General features: G+C 41.2%; 1 protein-coding gene across 1 annotated transcript in view; it reads right to left on the reverse strand.

Moving 5' to 3' along the window:
* AK8 (adenylate kinase 8) overlaps positions 1-23,479 on the reverse strand; it is a 62,097-nt gene that overhangs the window by 12,701 nt on the left and 25,917 nt on the right. Inside the window, exon 11 of the mRNA XM_082067830.1 lies at positions 11,837-11,975. Within this exon, the coding sequence (XP_081923956.1) occupies positions 11,837-11,975 (139 nt within the window). The remainder of the gene's footprint in view (positions 1-11,836; positions 11,976-23,479) is intronic.

Below are 23,479 nucleotides of genomic sequence, written 5' to 3' on the forward strand. Positions count from 1 at the left end.
ATTCCTGTCCTCACTCTCAAACAGGCACATTTTCTAGCAGTGAAATCCCCAACGCATATACGGAAGTACATATATTGCTGAAGAAATTAGTTACTATCAGATAAACATCACAAACATGTGCACTAACTTGTAGTTAGACCCTGAAGTCTATTGAATAGCAAACAAGCTAGGTAAATATGTTATTTCTGTAGCTCAGTGATGAAGCCCGTGAACTTCTGTGGGTCCCTGATGGGTATAAATTCACCCACCTGAGGAACACTATGGTAAATCTTGACCTCCTGTCTAATTCAGAGCTTTACATTTCCAAGTGTTGTACAAACACCAACTCAATGACTTTCAAGTGATCCTATTATGTAAAGCTTATAATCTGGTTCATCCCTTTCCTCACACCCGCTCCCTCCAGGATTTGGCTTCAGAAAGCAATCCCTGCGGAACGTCCTCACTGATGCTTCTCCTCCTCACATCTCCATCCTCCGCTGCAGAGCATGAAATCCCCTCCCCAAACCTGCCCACTCCAAAGAAACTGGGTGCGCTGGTCTGCCAGAAGCAAAACTCTGTGCGAAACCACACCAGTTTTAAGAAAGGCTTTGTTAGGTAGGGGCAGCCAACAGCTGGTGTTCAGGATAACTCTTCAAAACAGGCCAGCTTCACTTTGACAGGCCATTTATGAACCATCTCCCAGCCAAGCCACAACACTCAACTACAAAAACCCATCTCTTTGAACCACTCTCCTTTGTATAAAGAATTATACCAAAGCGGAAAAGCAGAATCCCTTTGTGGTCCAGAACTACTCTATATTATTTGTTTGCCCTTGGCTTCTGGGTGGAGTAATGCAAAACTTTGGCTTAAGACATTAGTTGAATAGGCAGCCTCCAAAATAAGGGATGATGACACCAATTACACAGCAGGAAAACTTGCCATTAACCCACTGTGTGGTTAAGTAAAATGGAAATTGGATTGCCTGTTCTAGAAAAGAGAAAGGTTAAATTGTTTGGGAGATAAAGTTGATCCTAAACTCCCCTAAGTGGACAGTGCCCAGGATCTGAAACCTGACTCTCCAGATAATCATCTGGACAGTTATACACCCAGTTGAAAGCCAACGTGTGATCTTGGTAGGCTTTGAATCATCCCGCTGTTGGATTAATACATCTGCAATTTGGTGAAATCCATTAAACACAGTTATGACACCTGGGACAACAACGAAGTGTGTGTGTCCGTGTAGATGAGCTGAGCGCCCTCGCACACTGATCCCAGATGTGAGCGGCGTCGGCGTGGGGAAAAAGTGGAGGCTCAGGAATCACTTTCTGCCAATGATTGCTAAGAAAAAACATCAGAACTTGGCAATGTCAAGAAATCAGAGGCGCTGCAGAAAGTATTTTCTTTGTTGCTTTTGAAGTGCCCTGGATACAATCAATCATATCGAAAAAAACTATATTTTGGTTCGATGTGGAAAGGGCTATTTGCATTTCAATATGTTCAACTTATCCTGCCGATAAAAACATGGAATCATGAAGAAGAGATCAGGCCACTGGAGTGAAAAACAAGAGCTGACATCCTGCAGACCTTTCAGATAAAACAGCTCCTTGCTTGTAACATTTCTGTTGACGTCCCAATATTTCTGAATGATTGGGTTTTCAAATGAGATCAGTCGGCATGCAAATGAGGCAACAGGATCAAGACATCTCCCACACCTGATTGGATGGAGAAATTATCAAAAGACCCTTTTTTCATATCAAATTTCCATCACAAAAGGTCAAACTTTCAACTCCCATTACTTTTGCTAACTGCATTTCACTGTGCCTGCCAGCTCATTGCTGCTGCTGTTTTCAGAGGAGAAAAGAGAAGTAACAAATGATTACATCTTCTCCCACATCTGTCATACAGGATGGACAAACATTTTCTAATCTTATCCTATTCTTCTCTACAGCCCTCAAAATCCTCGCAGCCGAAACATCACTTCTGACCTGATTAGCTATTCCTAGGTTGTTTTTACTTCTCTTACAGGTTCTCTCCTTATTTTCTAGCCTACAGGCTGACAAGAGCATCAGCTGCGCTGCCAGAATGTTTGTTCTACATTTGGGTCATTTAAAATACTTTTTGATGTGTGCTTTTCTAAAATACATTTCTTTGTGTTGTCTGGCTGGACTGATGCCTAAATACCCAAGAAATGGATGTTCCAGGAAAACAAAAGACAAAGAGAGCACATAATTTCCCTTGAAATCCTCACATTTTCCTTGACAACCAACGCTGCCTGACCTCCCGTAGACTTTGATCCAGTGAACATCTGATCATGGCCTGAGACTCCACAGCTTTGCCCTTCCTGCTCAAAACAAATTCAGAGGACTCGCACCCCCGTGTCCAAACAGAGGAGCAGCTCAGCATCCCCAGGTCTCATCCACCGCTTTTGTAGGTTTAAAGCTGAATTTTGGAGCAGAGGTAACAAGTGAGGCAAGCACGAGAAGATGAAGACATCAGTAAAAAGTGCAGGATTCAATGTATTTGTTGCTACCGGTCCAATAAAAATTGTCTCTCAACATTATTACAATCACAATATATATAACCCATCAGATTAGTACCTGGAGATTTCCACTCTTCTGATTCTCTCTGTTCTTCTTATTATTCAACAACTAAATGTTTCACAAAGCCATTTCCTACAGAAATATTTATGTTCCCAAATATTTATTGGCCTCTTTATCATGATCAGGCTTTTATGAGCACTCTATAGAGAACCCTGAATTAAATACATAATTCCTGATCTCTCAGACCTTGGCTCGATGCTGTGTTTGTCTATTTTACACAGCAAGGCACTGTGGCAAACTACAGAACACCTTATAGAAAAACTAATTTATGCAGGAAAGATATTTCTATCCAGCACTGACTGTGGGTTCGTGATTACAGAAAGCTAATGATCTCATCTCTTTAGTACCCAACAAATGCCAGTTGGAGAATGAAGGGAGACTTTGTGATCCTAAGTTCTCCAACAGCAAAATAACAGCGATTGTATTTTATCCGTAGGTGTCTATTCCTCACAAATCTATTACAATTCAAACAGCCATCAAAGTCGTTCTCTGAAAGGTTAAAATTCGTAGTGTTCTCTTTTTCCCTGGAACGAGTCTGGTCAAAGGTTGTTCCAGGATGAACCGGGTATTGCAGTCACCAGGTGAGCTCTGGAGTTCACATGATTTAATAATGGGCTCTTCAATGCAGCTGAAAAAGTCTAAGGAGATCTATGGACTGGAAGCTGTATTGGACATTCAGATACATTCAGAACCAAAGCGTGGGTTTCTAAGGATAACTGCATAGCAAGTTTCTCAGCCTTGGACTGATTCCACAGGCAACTTTAAAATACCTTTTTCATTTAAAAGATAGTGTAGTTCAAACAAGACTCTGTCTGAATCAGTAGTGAATTGCAATGTGTTTGGAATTATCCAGACAGAACCTGAATTGTTTTAAATAAAAAGGATTTCTGTTCCTTAAAGGGTCTAACAACTTTGCATAACTGTTTGTACCTAGAAATAAATTGAAGGTAAGGGCATGCACCGTCGCTTGCAGTTTGTACGTACCAGGAATGTGTGAAAAGCTGAGTATTTATAGTTATTTTCTCCCTAATACAACACAGAATCCTGCCTAACAACGTAATGAAAGAAAACCCTTTGTACAACATCTAATCCTCCGGTTCTTCCAAGAGCAAAATTCCCAGATTATCTAACAATTAAGGATTTTCAAAATACGCTGTTCATACAGCCACATGAATCCGCTGGCACAGCCCTGCTTCATGCACCATGTAAGAATTAAGCATATTTATAAATATTGGACCTTTGCAGCACATTTTTGCAAGAGCAGAGAGGTACCCAGAGCAGGATCCTGTGTGGGCTTCCAGTACAGAGCTTATGTTGCCATTACCATCAATCACCCCGAATATCAGCAGTGATATGGCATCTTTCATTAAGAAAAATACTGCAGCTTCTTTCAGAAGGACTGCCACTTGCCATTTCTTTTAGGTAATCAGATAGCCGTTAATTAATAAACCTGTCAGGTGAATCGTCCTGCTCCGGTCATCATTATCCATTCAGTAACAGAATCCTGCTAGCATCACTGCTATCCACCCCATAGCTTCCAGCTCAATTAACTTAATGCTATGCAAATGAGAGACTCTCCTCATCATTAGCTTATAGCCCACAAATGTTAATAACATAATTGGGCCTTCAACAGGGTAATTAGACACGATTTCTTCCATTAGTCTTACAAGGCTAATTATTGTTGATAGGAGAGAGGGGATGAGTCCCAGTGCTGCATGCAAAGAGGGGCATCTGGTTAAAGCAAATATAGACAAACCATCAACAAGGTAAAACAACAGTTGAGATCCATAGCGGGGTCAGGTAGGGGTTGGGGAAGGAAGACAGCGTGATGAGAGACTTGGGTACCGCCGGAGAAATTCTCTATGAGGCAGGAGCTAAACCCAAATATTTAGCCTGATATGGAGCTCTCCTGCACTTAGCAGTAAAATAACGTGATGCTTAATTAGTCAGAGGAAGCTACTCTCAAGTTTTTGCAGACAGGACAATTTGGAAGCTGTGCTGATCGAGCTTTCTATGTGTGTAATGCAAATTTATAGTCATAGAAGACACCTGAATAATTTAATCTGTTCCTACATCACCTTGACATTATGTCCAAGCTTCTCTCCTGCCATCGCTGGTTTTGCTGTGTTTTATTTCATGATTTTACAGCTACTTACTGTAAATATTACAGAATTAGAGTACAAGGAATTCTTTAATAATCACTGGGCCCATCGAATGAGATCCAGTGCATGCACCAGACATCAGAGATCATTTCTTCATGTCTCTGCAGCAAAAGCTATGACAGCATTCAGCTCCTCTCTCTGAAATTGCCCTGCACTCGCAAAATTTACTTACTAGAAAATTCTGAGCAAATATCTTGTTCCAAGGCAAACAGCAGTAAATCCACTGATGTTTTAATGAAGATTACACTTTCTAATCCTCATGGTAATGACAAACTAGTCTCCACTCAATATGCAATATTACTTGACAGTTTTAATCACCCAAGCCATATTATATTTGCTACAGACTGATGCACTTGTCTTCCCAGATCTTCAGCTTGGAGAATCTAAGCAAAAGCAGCGTAATTCCTGTTCCGCCTGGGGTTTGCAGTATTGGCTGATTTTGCCATCCAGGCTGGCTCTGAGCACTGGCTTACTCTGGGATTAGTCTCAGAACCAGAGAGACTAAATCAGAGCACAGCTGGCACAATCTTGTCCGTAGCTTTTACTCTGGAATCGCTGAATTCCAATAATAATGGAGCTCAAAGGTATTGCACATTTGCAATGTAGTTCCACTAAAAGTACTGCCCCTGTGCTCTCAATATCAGACAGCAAATGCAGTAACAGGCTTTCATAAACTCAGTTTTAACCTGCACAGATGTACAGGCCCTTAAAAATAAAAATATTGTCATAAATAGAAGCTTGATTTCATTCTCTTCCTGGAGACTTCGGAAGCTTGCTGAGATCAGAGATCTCCTTAATTGCTGTATCCAGGATTCCACCAAACAAACTCCAGCCATCTAAAAGAGCTTGTATGAGGTAACTTCTAAAAATAATACCTGCCTCCCACAACTGAAGCCAAATATACCTCCTGTTCTTGTTGGAGCAGAATAAGAAACATGAAGAGATGCTTGTGACAGCAAATGCAGCATCCTACAGAAAGCCCAGAGAAGGATTTTAAACTTGCATTTGATGTTTTGCTGTTGTTGGCTCGAGATGCACATTAATGCCTTTCCCCAGGATAGAAAGACTCTCATGGTACCAATATACGTCAGGCAGAATGTGCAGCAGAAGTGACATAATCTTTTTTTACTGTAATCATCCAATTTTCTAACTATTGGATTATTTAATAGCAATAGCTTCTATTTGGATTAGTGTTAAATTACGAGGGAAGAGAGAGCACAATCTACTAAAGACAAGAGGGATAATGGAGAATAAGGTTTCTCCACTGATGGCCAAACCTCAGAGAGGAGCTGCTCCCATCACATTTGTGTATGGCAAAAGGCTCTGTGTGTGTGTGCGGCTTTTCACACCACACGTGGAGAATTAGGTGTCGCTACATGTGACCCTATGAACGCTGCATAGACGGGAGCTTCCCTGATATGTTTTTCCCATTATGGAGAGCTCAGCAACGCCTCTTGCAATAGAGAAGGATCAGGAAACAGAGGTAAATGACTTAATTAAAATGTTGTCAATGAACAGACTCAAAACAGTTGACTCAAGAGATGTCACTTGCAGCACAGCACTGACCTCGAGAAGATCCTGCCCCTATAACTCCCATGGTCTTGCCCCTTAGTTTTTACCAAACCGGTCAGTCTGACTTTGAACACGTGCGGGAGGAGGAAGAGACGAGCGGCCGCGGGAGCACCCACGTGCAAAGTGATAATAAAAAGGAAACCAATTAGCATTAGTGAAGACAAGAGTCAATAAACCAGCAACCATATAATGGCTCTGGTAAGAGCGAGAAGAGACAAAAAATGAGAACGACTGAAACAGCGAATTGGTCTGCTTATTATTTTTACTGCTTTCTTTATAAATTAGGCCAAATTTTACACAGGTCGCTTGGACTTTTCCTACTGTTTCTCTCTCCCCCTGGTGCAGGCAAATGTTATTCTGCTGATTTAGTATCTTGATTACCACATCATTTTTCTGTTTTGTTTTGTTTTTCCCCCTGAAAATGAGGAGAAAATAAGATATAATTATATCATTTCTTCTTTGTTACTCATCAGGTTTTTGTATGCCATCAATTAAAAACACATCTGTTATAAATGCACAATATCCATCATTTAAATTAGGCCAAAGTTTTAAAAATGCCCTGTAAGATTTTTCCATGTCAGAATAATTCAATCACTATTATGTTTCCTTGATGCAACTATTTGGGGACTTAGCTTGTTCCTTGATAGGATTTTAATTAAGTCATTTACATTTAATTTCCAAATATGTAGCTATTACAGAAGGCAGCAAGGAAATGAACAGACAAAAAGAAACCAGAAGATAGAAATATTTTTGTTAAAGATTGTCTGATATCAAAATGAACGTGAGGAATACATATTCAGTGATAAGTATTCCAGTCCATGTCTGGTAAACTCTCAGATAATGGCAAGCATGGTAGGGTCACCGGGGTTCTATTAGCTCAATTAATGAGGAGTAAGATAAGGCTAACACCTCGCTCTTCAAACGGCTAAAAAATAGAGCTGATCGTAATGGAGTTATTAACCTTCGCCAGCCATTGAATTTTGCTGCTGATTCAAACTCCATTTCCTAGTTCAGGCCTCCATTAATAGGCTGTTTATGATCTCTAATCCACGTTGGGATCAGCTGCAGAAATATGAAAGCCCCATGTAAAGACCAAAGAGTTAAAATATATATATTTTTTCCATCCGGATTTTTCCCTTTTCAATATATTCTGCGATTTTACCTTAGAAATTAGGAACTTCATTATCTTAAACTGTTTGAATACAAGTTCCTAGCAGTGTGATGAAAAAGAAGCTTTAGATATATTATGTAAAAGGATGACATAATTGGGGATACAGACACATCATTTTGAAGACCAAAGGATACACTGCTGGAAAACTTGCAGTGGAGAAGCTAGCGCTGTTTATTTTCTTTGCTGGGAAAGAAAAACCTTCAATATTGGAAAAATGGGTATTTGAAATCTATTATATATGTACTATTAGGTCAGTCCTCAAGTTCGACCCTCCCCTGCCTGCCCAGCTTTGTCTGCCTACTTGTATTTTTCGTAGGTGCTACTGTAATGTAAGTAACACTGAAATGTAAAACAATTGACCCTGCACTCAGATCAGACAAAAAAACAAACCAAAAAAACAAACCAAACCAAAACCAACATCCCCACAACAAAGGAAATGATGGAACATCCAGTACACAGTGCTACCCTCCAAACTGAATGCAGTTCTGGTTGTCTCACCTTCGAAAAGAAACAGCTAGAATAACTCAAGAAGGTAGAGAACAGGGAGACAGGATGATCAGAAGAGGGAAACGACTTTTGGGGAAGGAGAGGAGAACCAGACCAAGAAAGAGATGAGTGAACAGGCATAGACAAGAGGCTTATAAAGCCAGGAGTGTTAGTAGAGCATGAGCAGGGAATGCTCACAACTGTGTTTCAATAGGAGAAAGAAACATGGAAAAACCACCATGAAGGATTTTCCTCTGACACCTAGGGAAAAGCAAGAGTCTTTTCCATGCGATTTGGTGGAGGACCAAAGTACGGTGTGTTGGAAAAGAGACTATAAAGTCAAGGAAAATGGGCTGTTAGACGGTTGTCCAGATGGGATTGGACTGGATGAGCTTTCGAGGTCCCTTCCAACCCCTGACATTCTGTGATTCTGTGATTCTGTAAGGTTTTTGCTAGATATTATTTTCTGTATATCAGAACTACCCATGACCGTACTATATATCTCCTATCGTTCCTTAAGCATTAACAATTAAAAAAAAAATCTAAAACACTTACTTACTCTCATTTAGATGAGGAACTGAATTCAGCCCTTTGTGTTAGTAGTTTGGAGCTTCAGATGCCAACCTGTATTTGGATTCCCACTTACCGTGGGCGCTCAGTGGTTAACGGTGTTCTTGTACCAGAGAGCTGAGAGACCACTAATGGATTCAGCTTCTTATTTGCCCTAAAGGCTGCCACAGTTCAATACGATTAGGATCCTGTCCACTTAAGCAGTAACTGCTTCATAGGGAGGAACATAGAAAGCAATACATGTCTTCTCCGAGCACAGAAAGAGCAGTTCTTTGGTAGACAGGTTTTGTCTGATGCAGGCGGGTTTTCCTGTACCAGTCTGCAAGCCCTTGCTCTACTGCAAATTCTCATTTAAAGAAAACCCTATACTTTACTTTTTCAGCGGAAAATGAATTATTTTCCTTTCTGTTCCCGGGCAGTTCTTTGGATGCAGTGGCTGATGCTGTATGAGGTTTTTTTTTTTTATTATTACATTTTAACAAACTTTATAGCCCATTTTGTTTGTTTTCAAATAACTTTATTTTCCTTCTTTTCCACCATCAATTACTAGGTTTGTTTTTCTTTCCATAAGATGGAGGAGTCAGGAGACTGATCCTGCTCAATGCTGTATAATTTAGTATTATGTGTACTAGCTTTATGAGGTGGGAGTCAGATAAAACATAGTATTTGAACACTAACCATTTATTAGCTCTAAGGAATAGATTTGTGACTTGACAAGCAGACAATAACTCTGTGTTCTGATCAGCCAAACAGGTCTACTTTGAGTTCAAAACACAGAGTAACATACTCTTTCACAAATAATTTTGTTTACTGATGTGACTAGATTTTAATAATAAACTTGATATATATGTAAATTTATTTTAATCTAATTTCATCAACGGAGCCCTCCTAAAAATGAGACTTTGTAGATTGTTCTGTGTCTGATTTATAGATTTCTGCATCCTATTCCCAGATTGATTTCAAGGCTATAATTCTATCAGGTTTTTCTCCTGATGTCAGAAACACCACCTCTGCAGATAGTATTTTATAACTAGCATCACAACTGAAACTGAATTACTGCCCTGCTATCCTATGCTGCAATATGTCCTTTTGTTTATAATCACCCTCTCTCCCTTATATACCTGCTACTTCAGTTTCATAGAAAATACCAGCTCCAAAATCAATCAGGTAGCATGATATCTATTTTTTGTCCCTTACTTCAACCCCGGTATAAAATAGTAGGGGCCAAATTCTTAACTCAGATGTGAATGTGCAGAGCTCTCTAAAGAAAATGGAAGCTGAGCAAATGGATCAGTGCCGAACTACCACACATACAGTTTTATAATGAGTCAAGTGTGTACATCTTGCAGGAATCCATTTCATGAAAAAAGGGGGAAAGAATCTGGAAAGTGATGCTAGATTCAGTTAAAGAACATTTCCCGTGGATTATTTTTCACGTGCATTTAGAAGGTAGGTCCTGAGTCCCCAAATATGTATCTGAGTACCTGAGACCGGTGGGAATACTCAAGCGTGCATTTTGTCTTTTAATAAATAAAGCTGCTGCTGTTTTCACATACCTTCATTTTCAAACCTTGATGGCATGAGCGCTAACTCCCTGCCTGTTCACCCTCCTCTTCTCTCTCTCCAGCTCAATCTTACCCTTTTACATCGTTCCACCAGCCCCTGTATGGAAGGGGATTCTGGGCAGCCACACAGAAGACACAGGGAGAGTAACTTTGCCAACTTAAACACTTACGTGGGTAATATAAATTTTCCACTACTATTCAGATAAGAATGAAGCTTCCTGAAAGCATAAAGACTACAAATTTCCAATGAATGCCTTTGGAATGGCCACTGTGTCAGCCAGTGCTATGGGCTGAACCAGGAACCCCTGGGGGGCAGGGTTATGGAGCAGATCATCCTGAATGCAATCACACAGCATCTTCAGGATAGACAAGGGATCAGACCCAGCCAACATGGGTTTAGGAGCGGCAGGTCCTGTCTGGGCGCAGAGTGTCTGGAGAGCAGTCAGGCAGAAAGGGGCCTGGGGGTACTAATGGACAGGAAGCTCAACATGAGCCAACAGTGTGCCCAGGTGGCCAAGAAGGCCAATGGTGTCCTGTCCTGTATCAAACATAGTGTGGCCAGCAGGACAAGGGCAGTGATCCTTCCCCTGTACTCTGCATTGGGGAGGCCACACCTGGAGTATTGTGTTCAGTTCTGGGCCCCTCAGGTCAGGAAAGAGATTGAAGTGCTGGAGCAGGTCCAGAGAAGAGCAACAAGACTGGGGAAGGGACTTGAACACAAGCCCTATGGGGAGAGGCTGAGGGAGCTGGGCTTGTTTAGTCTGGAGAAGAGGAGGCTTAGAGCTGAGCTCAGCACTCTCTAGAACTACCTGAAGGGCAGTTCTAGCCAGGGGGGGATTGGGCTCTTCTCCCAGGCATCAGCAATAGGACAAGGGGGCATGGGCTTAAAATTAAATTGAGGCTGGAGATTAGAAAGCAATTCTTTGCAGAGAGAGTGGTCAGGCATTGGAATGGCTGCCCAGGGAGGTGCTGGACTCACCGGCCCTGGAGGTTTTTAAACTGAGATTGGACATGGCACTTAGTGCCATGATCTAGTCAATGGACTGGAGTTGGACCAAGAGCTGGACTTGATGATCTCTGAGGTCTTTTCCAACCCAGTTGATTCTGTGATTCTGTGAATGGAAAAGCCTCAGAGCCTTGATGAGGACACCAGCGTTTCAAATCCTCCCCACCTTTGGACCAGCTGTAAAGAGTAACCCTGTTTTATTTGCCTGGTAGTCATAACAGTTCTCTGTTGATGCTCATTTCTCTTATATTACATTTCTGAACACTTCATTATAGCTCAAATAAAATATAATTCTCGTGTTGTTTTTAATTATTTCACAAAACCCAAAAGTCTCATAATGAGCTCCTCAGAATACTAATATACCTCCATGATATTATGCCAATGCTAAAGAAAGAAGATACAGATCCCCTCTCCTGCTGCAAATAAAATACACCTTCTGATATAATCCAACCTTTAATCCATTTCTTATGGTTTGCCTTTAAAGGCAACTCAAACAAATAACCAGAACAACCACCCTGTTCTCTCTCCCACAGTCTGGCCATCTGGAGGATTTGTAAGGCCAGTGCTCTATTTCCTACTCTCCAGGAGCAAGACCCCTTTTCTAGCTAAGGAAGCGACAAATAAAGAAGATACAAGAGCCTATACAATGTCAATAAGCACTTGTATCTTTCCATAAACAAATTTTGCATATTTGTGACGTCATGATCGCTAAATGTATATCTCACCTGTTTGGACTGTGTGATTTTTGCAGCTCTTCTCCCTGCTCTATGTCTCTTGGGAAGCCGTGCAGCACCCAACCGTTGGCCACGCAGTCCGGTGCGTTCAGCCGGTCTGCCAGGACCTTCAGAACCAGCTTGTCTGGGACTGCCAAGGATTAAAAACACGACATTTATTTCGTATGCTGAGTCTGCAATTAAGGAGGATACACTCCACTTTCGCAGGTTACGCTGCTACAGGAATTTAAACACAAAGAGTTATTCCTGCTTATGATTGATAGGTGTTGGAGAAAGGAGTTACTGTTGACTTTTGCGTATCTAATGTGCCATCGTGGAACCCCCAAACTCAGAAGCAACTGTAGGACTAAAGCAAAGTACTTGGTAAAGATCGATGCCCCCATAATTTTGCAATATACTTTTTCTCAGCCATACTGGGCTGATGTCACAGTGAAGTGTGTGACACAATCTTATCAAAATACAGAAATAATGACTTGAGCTGTGTAAAACAAATCCTAAAAGAGTAAAAAAATGTCTGTAGCATTCTGTATTTAACTTAGCGGGTGATAATGGTTCTGCCAGAGCGGGCTAGATGTAATGTTTCTCCAATTTGCCCAAAGGCTTGAAGCTTTTTATAACTGAAAATACATTTCCAAAATATATTTCAACTCCTGTAACGACTGCATTGATGACTCCCTAATTTTAGAGATAAAAGTGCTCTTTCCTCTATTATTATTCTTCTTTAGGGCAAGGGAGCAAGATGAAGACTGGGATAAGAATTGGTATTCAGCCTTTAAAATTGTATTTAAGGCAACACAGTGGTAATGAGCATCCTGCATATTTTCACCATAACTTTTATAAAGTAGAATGTTTCAATCAAGATTCTTAAACTTATATATCTTGTATTTTTTTTTAACAAAATAAAAAATTATTGGGTCCAATAAGAGTAATTATAAATTTTCCAAGGGTTCTTGTAATGTGTTGAGTTTAGTGTCAAACAACCACAAGGAAAGCTCAGCAAAATCACCTCAAGCTGCTTCCCAAGGAAGCAGCCAAAGCAATGCTCAAGCAGCCATGAGAGCCCCTTCTCCTCACTTGCTCATCTGCCTGATGCGCTGTTGCCTCTACTGGAAACAAGCGATAAGAAAATGCTACATAAATCCACATCATGGAATGCTGATGTTTTGATACTCGCCCTGCCATCCCATCTGCATACAGAAACACAACAACAAGTGCTTGTAGGAGAGCGTACGTGTCAGATTTCTAACAATGCAATTCTCTTTAGGACCGGCTGACAGGAACGCGCCTGGATTTTAGTAGAGTATATTATTAGCAGTGTACATTTATACCCTGGGTACGAGCAGGTTTTAAACTGCAATAATAAAATCCACTTGCTTCCTGAAATTTAACGTTTTCTAAAGATTTACACCTCCATCATGAAATTCATTACTTCTCCTTTAAATAATCAAATCACCGGGTTTACGGAATTGCACTCAGGATTCAATGTACCAGCAAAAAGGGAGGAAAACCACAGGGAATTAATTAGAAAACAGATTAGTGTATTAATTGAGGACACTCCACATTATAAAAAAACAAAACAAAACAAAAAACAAACGAGTTAAGGAGAGTAATATCCTCCATCTGCTAAAAGGAAAAGGAGTGGTATAAAACCAGACACTTGGTAGAGAGCAAAATGACAACGCAAAACTAGGCATCCTGTTAAAAATGGGATTCATAAAATTAACCATACGATATTGCAGCAGCAGGTAGAAATGTGATTAGACAGATGATACTTCTCTATCTGAGCCTGAGCTGCAGGCACGGGGGGGATCACGGGGGGATTTCAGTGCTCTCTGCAGGGCAGTTCCTCCTCCCAACCTCCGGGTTACAAGAACAAATACAAACCCAAGACATCCTGGTAGAAAAAAGAAAAGAAAATAAAATCCCACCTTCTCTTTCCCTCAAACATATTCCAGACAAAGACCAGTGGAAATTTCCTGGTAGTCCTGAATTTCTGGCTGCAGCGCTAAACTTTTTGTCTTGATGGATGTTATTTTATTGCGGTTCCTACTGGAATCATTAACTTGGATTTACAAAGACGCCAAATTACATTTTTTAAAAACGTTTCTAGAATGCTTAGAACAATTTTGTAAGTGATTTGAATGAGACCCACGAACCCAAGAGTAAAACTGCACTAGGGCAGGATTCTGCCAGAGCTGACAACCCTGGGAGACAACCAGGGAACCAGGACAGAGGCTGAAAGCCCCAGCAATGGCACAGAGAAATGAGTGCGTGTCCTGTGCTGCTGAGCTTCCAGCACATCATAGGAGATTCTCCAGTTCCAGGGGACAATTTGCTTCTATCCTGCACATGGGAGCGGGAAACATTACAGCCTACAAGTAAATTAAAACATAATTATGATGGGCACCAGGCAGCATCTCCTTGATCTGACCACTTCCCATAGACCTTCTGATGATTGAAATCCTCCACTTCGGTCGTGATTTTTGAACAAAACTGAAGCAATCACAAGAGGAAAAAAAAAAATCTAACAAAATGCAGTGATAATTAATTAAGTATTTAATGGCATGCTGAGTTTGGGGGATTTCGAGTAACTGAGGGCTATGTGGTAACTCTGACACCTTGCTAAATTCAGTGATGACTGACTAGAAGATATCAGTGACACACTCCAGATTGTGTGTACGTTCGTGTACATATATACATCACTGAATAATATAGATGCTTACATATTTTCTGTGCCTCTCTCTAAAGCCTGATGGTGAGAAATAAAACATAAACAAGTCAGACAGCAAGCTCTGCTCTCCTCTTGATTAGCAAACATACCTATCACTTCAACACAATGGGGGAACAGAGCTCGTTGGCTGTTCAATGGCATTACAAAGTACATCAGCTGCCCTTGAACAGGAACAGTCACTTAAAACAGCTGCATTAAAACTGTAAAACATTTTCTGCAGACCAGAGGGGGAAGAAAAAGAAAAAAAAGGAAGAAAGAAATCAGTATTTCTCTTATTTCGCTGGAGTACAGACAGAGTAGGTAATGAAGAACTCGGCAGTATGGTATTTCTTTTCACTCATGTGGAACTGTCTCTTGAATGTAAGGCAAATTAATAACCTGTAATTGGAGGGGCACACAGTCTGTAAGTAATGCCAGAGGTCTCCTGGCCTTAAGCGCATGACCCAGTGGGCTCTACAGCAAAGCAAAAGTTAGAGCTTTTCTGATGAGACGGTCAATCTACATGTTTTAAGCAGATTATGAAGCACAAGGGCTTTGAATAATCAATTCTTTTTCAACATAAGCTTGTGTGAGTTTCCAACTCTGAAAGTTGAGGGAATGAGACTCTAGAGAGATTTTACTTTATCATTAGAGAAGTCCAAAGATAAGTTTCTTGTAAAAATTACAGTGTGCTACAAAGAGCTATCCAGATTAGGTAACGTGGGAGCACATCTCTATTAAGGCGAGAAATCAAGGTACAGGAGTGAAATTCACCCCTCAGAAGGGATGGCTGCAGAAACACAGAGCCAGGGATACCCTGTGCCGAGAGCACCGTGAGTAGCTGTGGACCAAGGTCACGGTGAACCTCAGAAATAGTTGGTGTACACGGCAGAATGAGGCCACAACCAGCTCCATACAGAAATGTGATTCATTCATGCATACGCTCTTGCCTAACATCAATACCACACACCATATCTCCTTTATCTCCCAGCCTGTCCCGACCATGTTAATGGTCTAGACTACACAGCTGAATTAGCAGCTGTGGACCTAAGAAGTGATCTAATCAATTCAAGGGGATGATCAGGCAGGGAACAGAGGCTTAAAGCGCTGCTGTTCATGCTGGAACTGCTGCGTGGACACCTAGAGATTTTCTATCACCGGGGCTGTCAATCAGCACCTTCCAGCAGACCATTTAAAAAAATACATTTACTTCCCAGAGCTTCAAAGGTTTTCGCAAGGATAAGGTACTTCTCATGGAAAGTGATTCCTCATGGAACTCCGAGGAGTGTGGCCTATTAGCTCCTACTCAACCCATAGAACTGCAGGACTAATAGAAAAGCGTATCAGGCGATCAGTTGACAAAATCATACCATCTGCTCCAGACAAAAGTAACCCGACATTAAAGGCACAGTCTGAAAGGCAAAAACACTACCCAAGAGATTACAGGGCGCTATTCTCCAATAGTTTCAATGCTGTCAGTGCTCCAAGCGATACAATTATCATATTTAAATTGATTCCTCCTCCATTATTTCCCTTTAAAACAAACTTTTGAAGGGTATTGACTCACTTCTCCAAACCTAAAACCCCTTGATTCTCAGTATAGCATAAATGCACTTGCAGGTACAAATTTTGTCAGCTTTGTGATGTAAAAAGTTCAAGGTCCTTTTGACAATATTGTCCATTTACCCTTTATCCCTCTCTTGGACATATATATATATATATATTTAGCTAGGTCTGAACACTTTCACAGCTAATTCAGATGCCTGAGGCTTGATTCCAGTACTTGACAGTTAACATCCTGCCCAGAGTACAAGCTACCGCCAAAGGCTACTTTCCTGGATTGTCCTGTCAATCCTAAATTTAGCAAGGCATGAGATTTGCTTATGTTCTTGCTCTATAAACTCTGGGTTATTCACAATGGGTCATTTCATTTGGGTCTTTCAAATACTCTATTTTCTTGCCCATACTCAGGTTTTCAGAAATTGTATCCATTTATTTGTAGCGTGTTTGAGAACAGTTTAACACCGATTTAGCATCACGTGGGTAGATTGAGATTTTTATTCAATCCCGCCAACACGCCGGATTTGGGAAAAGCGGCTGCTTTCCCATTTCACTGTAAATAATAAAGAATAACCCCGGTCTGTCCTCAGCGCAATGCGGGAGGAAAAGGCCCGTTGCTGCCCCGATGCAGCGAAAAGGGGAGCGGTTGAGCGGTTCAACCCCCCCAGGGTCAGTGGTGACCGGGGAGGTGATGGGGGGTTTGGGGGTGGTGACATCGGCGGGACCGACCCCGGTTCGCTGTTCTCCAGCGCCACCTGGCGGGCGCGGCGGGCAGCGCGGGGCGGCAGCCGGTACCGCCCGGCGGCGGCGGCGGGGACCTGGAACCGCCGAAATGTCGGGAATTCACGGAAAGGGACAGCGCTCCGGAGCATCCTTAGGCCGGCTTAACTCCGGCCACCGCTCGGCTTAACTCCGGACACTGCCCGGTTTAACTCCGGCCACTGCCCGGTTTAACTCCGGCCACCGCGGCAAACGCCAAAGCGTCTCTGGTTGTCTCATTTGCGATGCCGCTTGTGAAGCCGGCAAACGGAATAAATGACAACCTCGACATTTGCAAAGTGCCAGAACACTCAGTAATTTCATCAGCTGGAAAATACAGCCGCCGCTCGCTCATTTTACACACGCAGCACTGCTGAGAATGGCGTCCTGTAAGAACTGGAATAATTATTTTAACATGAATTAGATGATAAAATATTTCATTTCCACATTTTAAGTATTTTTATTCCTTCAAATATATAAGAACCTCTCTTTTTTGACGTTTTTAGTCATTTAAAATAGGCATTAGCTGTATTAAAGAGGAAGCGATGACATTTTTAAAGCAAGTACAATCCTAAACCATCGATCGAGTGATAAATTAAGACCTCCAGAAATGCACGATAAAGGAGCGCATCATTCTTACAGCTATCAAGCCAGAGATCCAGGAATCTACATCTGATCACATATAGTAACTAGATAAGGTTCCAGCCCCTTACTCTGCTTTACCTGCTAGTGGCACCTTCACATTTAGCACTGAGATTCGGTCCAAATTGTGTATCCAGCATACAAACACAAAAAGCTTGTTTTTCCCCCTAAAAATAGGCTCTGTGATGTTGTCATTGTCTGTGTGTGTTTGGCTACTGGCCCGGGCTATCAGTGAGCCACAGGGTGACCCTGTGGCTGACACCGAGGTCGGGATCCGCACACCTGGGTTCCCATCCGCGCTCACTCACCCATCGCCATGTGGCTCGAGTTGAATTAGGTTTTCTGCCTCAGTTTACCTACCTGCAGGAAAAAAGCAGCTCAAAATTACCTCACAGGGATGCTGCTAACCTGAAAGTTTCTAAAACTAGCAACAAAATCTGTATTTGCGCTATTTCCTTTTACTCCTTCAGCTTCTGCAGACAGAATACAGCCAGACACGAGCCAGCAAGCTCAGTCCTACCCCAGCTAACACATCATTTCCATTATCAACCAAGTTCCCTATTTCATCTTTATTTCTAAACTAGTTCAGCTCTAGTGAGGAATACACAGCTTGTGACAGGACAGAATTTGGCCTGCAAAAAGCTTTTTGACAGGGATAATATTTTAAAAAATAATAATAAAAAAGAGTAAATGAGCTCTTAGATGTTCTGTTTGTCATTAAACCAGCCTGGTTCATACAGGAGCTTGATGCTGCATGTATGGCACCCAGTGAAACAGCAGCAGAGCCTGGTGTTCAGCCCCAAAGCCCAGAAAAGGGGATGCTGCCAATATGCAATGTGCCTTCCCTTCCACTTGTATTATAAAAACTCGTGTGACTTCCCCATCTCAAGCTCCAAACAGGAAAACAAACCGAATTCAAGCCAGTGGCTCTTTGCTGAGAACCAAGCGCTGCAAGAAGAGAAGCAGGAAAGGAAACACCATGTTTCTCAGTTTTTAAGAATGACTGTCAGCAATAAAGATAAAAATAAATATAAAAGATTAATACTCAGCATTTCTATTGTGCTTTGCTGTTTAAAAGCCCCTGTCAAGCACGAGGAGCTGTATGGTCAAGGAGCCACAACTTCACTCAAATCCATGAGGGTTTGTGGTGCCACAACTGACCAAAAATGGGACCTATAGGCATCAGATGCATTTGTTAAAATGTTAATGCAACGTGTCTCACTCCCTCAATGCAAACCCACAGACTCCAGCAGCGCTGTCCCTGGGAGTTACGATGCTTAATCTCAGTCTATCGATACACCAATAAGAACAATAATGGTGCAGACTGCTGCAAAACCAGGAGACTGGCAAAACTCATACAGGCAGGACCATATCCACAAACTGACTGATCACAACTGCACCAGAAAACTACCACACTAGGCTCCTCAACAAAAATGACATTTATTTTGTCATTCAGTGTTGGTTTTTTGGGGTAATTTTTTTTGCGGGGGGTCTTTTGGTTGTTTTGTCATCATTTTTTTTTAAATCTTAAGTGGGATGGCCTTTAAAAAGTCTGTGTAGAATGAGTGTCCCCAGTGGTACTTCAGCCCTGAATATCTGCTGGCCAGATAGGACAATTTTGATTGTTCATTTCATGTTGTATAGAATAAAGGACAATATATTCTAGATTGTCAAATAAAGGGAAAGAGGACCGCACTGTATCATGATCCAACACACAAAAGAAATAAAATTCAGGAAAGAAGAGGACAACTTACTGCCTATATGCCTTCATGTAAAACTTTCTACTCTACAGCCTTGCATCTTTTATTAAAGTATGGACACCTCAAACAGGGAAAAAAATATATTACATTTTATTTTGTTCTCTTGACCACCAATTTACTCCTAGTAGGAAAAGAGGCTGCTACCTATTTTCCATAAAAAAACCTTTGTAGCAGTCCCAGAGGAAAAGTCAAAAGTTTGACTTGAAAAACGGAGCTACTTCAAAAGCATTGTCAAACAGAGGTGAAGGTTCCTCAAAAATGCATACATTAAACTATGGTATATTCATAAATATCTCCACAACTTTCACGGTGTATTTGTGATGGAGGTGCATATATAGGTGAACATATAGAATCATATTTCTAAAACTAACTTAAATAAAGTAGGAAATCAATTTGTTTATTAGCTACTGTTTGGACTCTGTGTGTGTGTGTGTGAAAAATGAAAGAAAAATGGTGAGTTTTTTTCAATAATAAAAAGGGAGTTGCACTGCAGGGCCCCTAAAGCTTGTGAAAAATTAAACTCGACGGATTCAAACTGTCCTATTTCCACTTCAAAAGAGAAGAGGCACTGAGCTCTTCCCAACTTATCTTCAAACGCCCAGCACCCTAGAAAGTTTCTTTAAAAAAAATAAAGTCTCTAGTTCCCCCAAGCACTGTACCCGTTACTGTAGCTGCTGTCTCTCCCTCTTCTAATTATACCCATGTGAGTCTATTAATCAACTTGTAAATTATTTAGAGAGCCATGCGCTGTCTTCAGCTAGTACAAACACACTGCATGCAAAGACTTGCTGAAAACCAATGGAGCTCCCAAAGGGTCTCGGCAATGTTCAGACGGCTCGCTGCTCGCCAGCACAGCGCTCTTACAAACAAGAAATAACGCTCAGCTTTACCTCCTCAGATGGAAAGATTTACTCGGCCTTTCAACTCTGCAACTCTTTGCGAGTTTTTAACAAAGAGGACGGCGCTCTATTGTCAAGCCTTTGCTTGGCACTTAGCGAGGAGAATATTAATTGGGTGTCAGAACCCCGAGTGCTTTCAGCGAGACTCTGATCGCAATCACCAGGGGACCCCGAGTTTCAGAGGCTGCAGCAAAAAGCACCCCTTTAAAAACATCCCGATTTCAAATAAGGGGGGGAAAAACAATCTACATTTGTACAGTAATAGTTTTCATTACAAAATAGGAGAAATTAGGGAATTCCAGATTTTACCCCCCACATGCAGACGGCCATGGGGGACAGCTTCAGGTATTACTACTTAAAAAATAGAAAAAGGAAGGGGAAAAAGCAACACGGATTGTGTGTGTTCAAGTCTAACAGGCTGCAAACAGTGCAGTGTTATGCGCCTTCCATCAATCAGCTCTCCTCACCACCTGAACCTTCATTTTGGTGGATAAACAATTACCAAAACTAACAGCAGGTCTCCCAGATGAAAAGCAGAATCTTACTGGTTTGGGAGCGGAGTTTGTTTTTCTTGGCTCCATTTATTGCAGCCTTGCAAACAGATATATTAATTAGCAATGACCATTCCGTTCTGTTTCACCATGAAAACACAGAAAATGGAACAGACAGAACAGCATGCAAATTTCTTTTCAACTGACTGATGACCTTCCCTATTTTTGTGATGCCCCCAATGCCAAAATGTTTCTCCTCCTATTTTCAGGAATGCAAACACCACAGACATTTTAAGGGGGGGAAAGGCAGAGATCCTTTCTGCAGTGGGGTTTTGGTTTGTCTTTTTCCTCACAGGGTATCAAATTCGGACAGACACCTTTAAAATGGTGAATGTAGGTAGATAGAGCAGATGGAACTTTAATGCATGCCCATGTTTTAAATGAGACAGGCCCAGGGTGGGGTCCAGCCCTCCTCAGAATTACAGCAACCTGGGGACACAAATTCCACATAAAGGTCTTAATCAAGCCAGAGGGGTCTAGGAACGGGCAATCTCTATATGTATCATTTGTTCAGAGCCTGAATTTCTAGAAAGGGAGGACCGGACTATGGAACAATTTCTTCAAAATAGTTCAGAAGGAATCAAACTACGCTCACCTCTACTCCAAATGGAAGTCGTCGTAGGCTGCCCAAGCAAACGGTGTGTGCTAAACTCGGTATTATTGACCAAAATTTAACCTAACTGGAGTTAGTGACCAGATGACTGGTATCAGTCCAATGCTGGTAATTTTCTGCCCAAAGTATAGCCAGCAATAATGGCCTCGTATTCACTGAAAACCACAATACCCTAAAGGAAAAGTCTGTGCATTTCAGACCGGTTGTCCAAGGAACGACTAGATGTTTATGACAGGCAGAAAGCGGTCGGGTTGCTGAACTCTTCACTGAAAACGCATTTTTGAATATCTAGTGTGCACCAAGTGTAGACTAGAATGCCCTGGGAATTAAAAAATTAATGGGCTCAAAAATATCTATGCTACCTTCATTACGCAAAATAAATCACCACATACAAAATGGAGAAGTTTGATAAAGCAACAGAAAAGGCCTTTATGAAACAGCAAACACTAGAAAATACAGAAAATGGGAATGCACTGAGTTGCCTTCTGGGGTGAATAATAGGATTGTTTGGGGTGTTCTTGAAAAACATGTTGTATATATGAAGCAGCATTACAGGAAGAAGCAATAAAAAGAATGTTTGTGAATCCTAAACCAAGAGAAGCCCTGAGTTAGTCAACCAGAACTAGAACAGAATAGACAGTGGACAGCCTCAATAACTCAATAATGAGTTAGCTCTGAATAAGCTGGGTTTTGAGCCTTCTAATGACACCACAACATACCCTATTGGCATATCTTAAATGACTAATTGTATGCAATCAGTTGTGGCCATAAGAAGGGAAACCACACTGAGATCTGTCCCCAGGGCAAGCATTTTAAGAATATATGAGGCGTGCCCTCAAGATTTTATGGCACTAGTTTCATTTTGAATAGCAATGATTTGAGCACAACGTTTCTGGTGGTCTGCCTTTGGTTCCAGGGTCTTCTATGACAATATCACTTGCATGATTCCCTGCCTACAGGAACAACTACTCTTACTTGGTACAGAACTAAAAATGCAATGAAAATGTTGAAGTTCTAATTGCTTTTTCAGTTATAAGACTGTCTGCTGTTGACTAAACTAACTCTATTCACACATGATTTTCTTGAAACTTAATAGAGTCAATAATAGTGTCAGTATCTTTCCTTTGTATTAACCTGGTTGTAACTCTGTAGCCAGACAGAACAGATTCTCTGATCATCTTTCCTCTTCAGTACACTATGTTCTTTCATTTTCTCCAAGCCTCTTGTGAGGGCAGTAATGAATTCTTGTTAGTGTTTACTAATGTAAATTCATTCTTTGTTATTCCCGGGAGAGGAGGATTAGCAAAATGACAGAACTTATTATTTCTGGGATTGCTATATAATATTTACTTTTCTTCAGCCCCTAATTTTGTAGTATGTCCCACCAAATAAAATATATGTGCATACAAGCAAAAACAGAGGGCGAATTTCTTAGCACAATGCACAGAAATATAGCTATGTTTCCCATTAATATTCAGAAGCATCGTACAGCTTTATCCTTGCATGCTGTATTAAAAAATAATCTAAATCTCAAATAATTTCTAATTTGGAAGAAGAAAGGAATTGCGACTTCAATTTCATTTTCCTGAAGTGAAAGCAGCTCCCTTGGACTATGGATGTACATATTTTTAGAACTGCCTAAAAATTACAATCTGTGCAATTATTTTAGTCTACTGGGAATGCTTTTGGTATCTCCTTTAAGGAACTACGTCGGTTAAGATGAAGTTTATAAAAAACCATGAAGAGCATTTTAGTAAAGAAAGCTCTTAAAGGACCTATCTTTGAATAAGGACCTATCTTCCACTGAGGCCCAAGGCAGGACAATGGGGGAGTTTGCCTGGGTTGATGAGGACTGGGGTAGGGAGCAGTTAGGCAATCTGGATATCCATAAATCCATGGGTCCGGATGGGACCCCATATTTGTATCCCTGGTAACTGAAAGTTCCTCTTCCAGGCTGTTGTAATTCGGCAAAATAAACATTCTTCACCCGACTGAAATCCAACTTCTCCTTCAGAACTACAGATCTCTTCTGATTTTCAATACCCACCACACACAGCGAGCTATCCTCGCGCAAGACAACTAACAAACACCTAAGTTTAAGCTTCTGCCCTAAGGAGCTTACACTATTTATGATTTATCT

The sequence above is a fragment of the Streptopelia decaocto genome (genome assembly GCF_964273445.1).
Source record: "Streptopelia decaocto genome assembly, chromosome: 17".
NCBI classification, from domain to species: Eukaryota; Metazoa; Chordata; class Aves; order Columbiformes; family Columbidae; genus Streptopelia; species Streptopelia decaocto.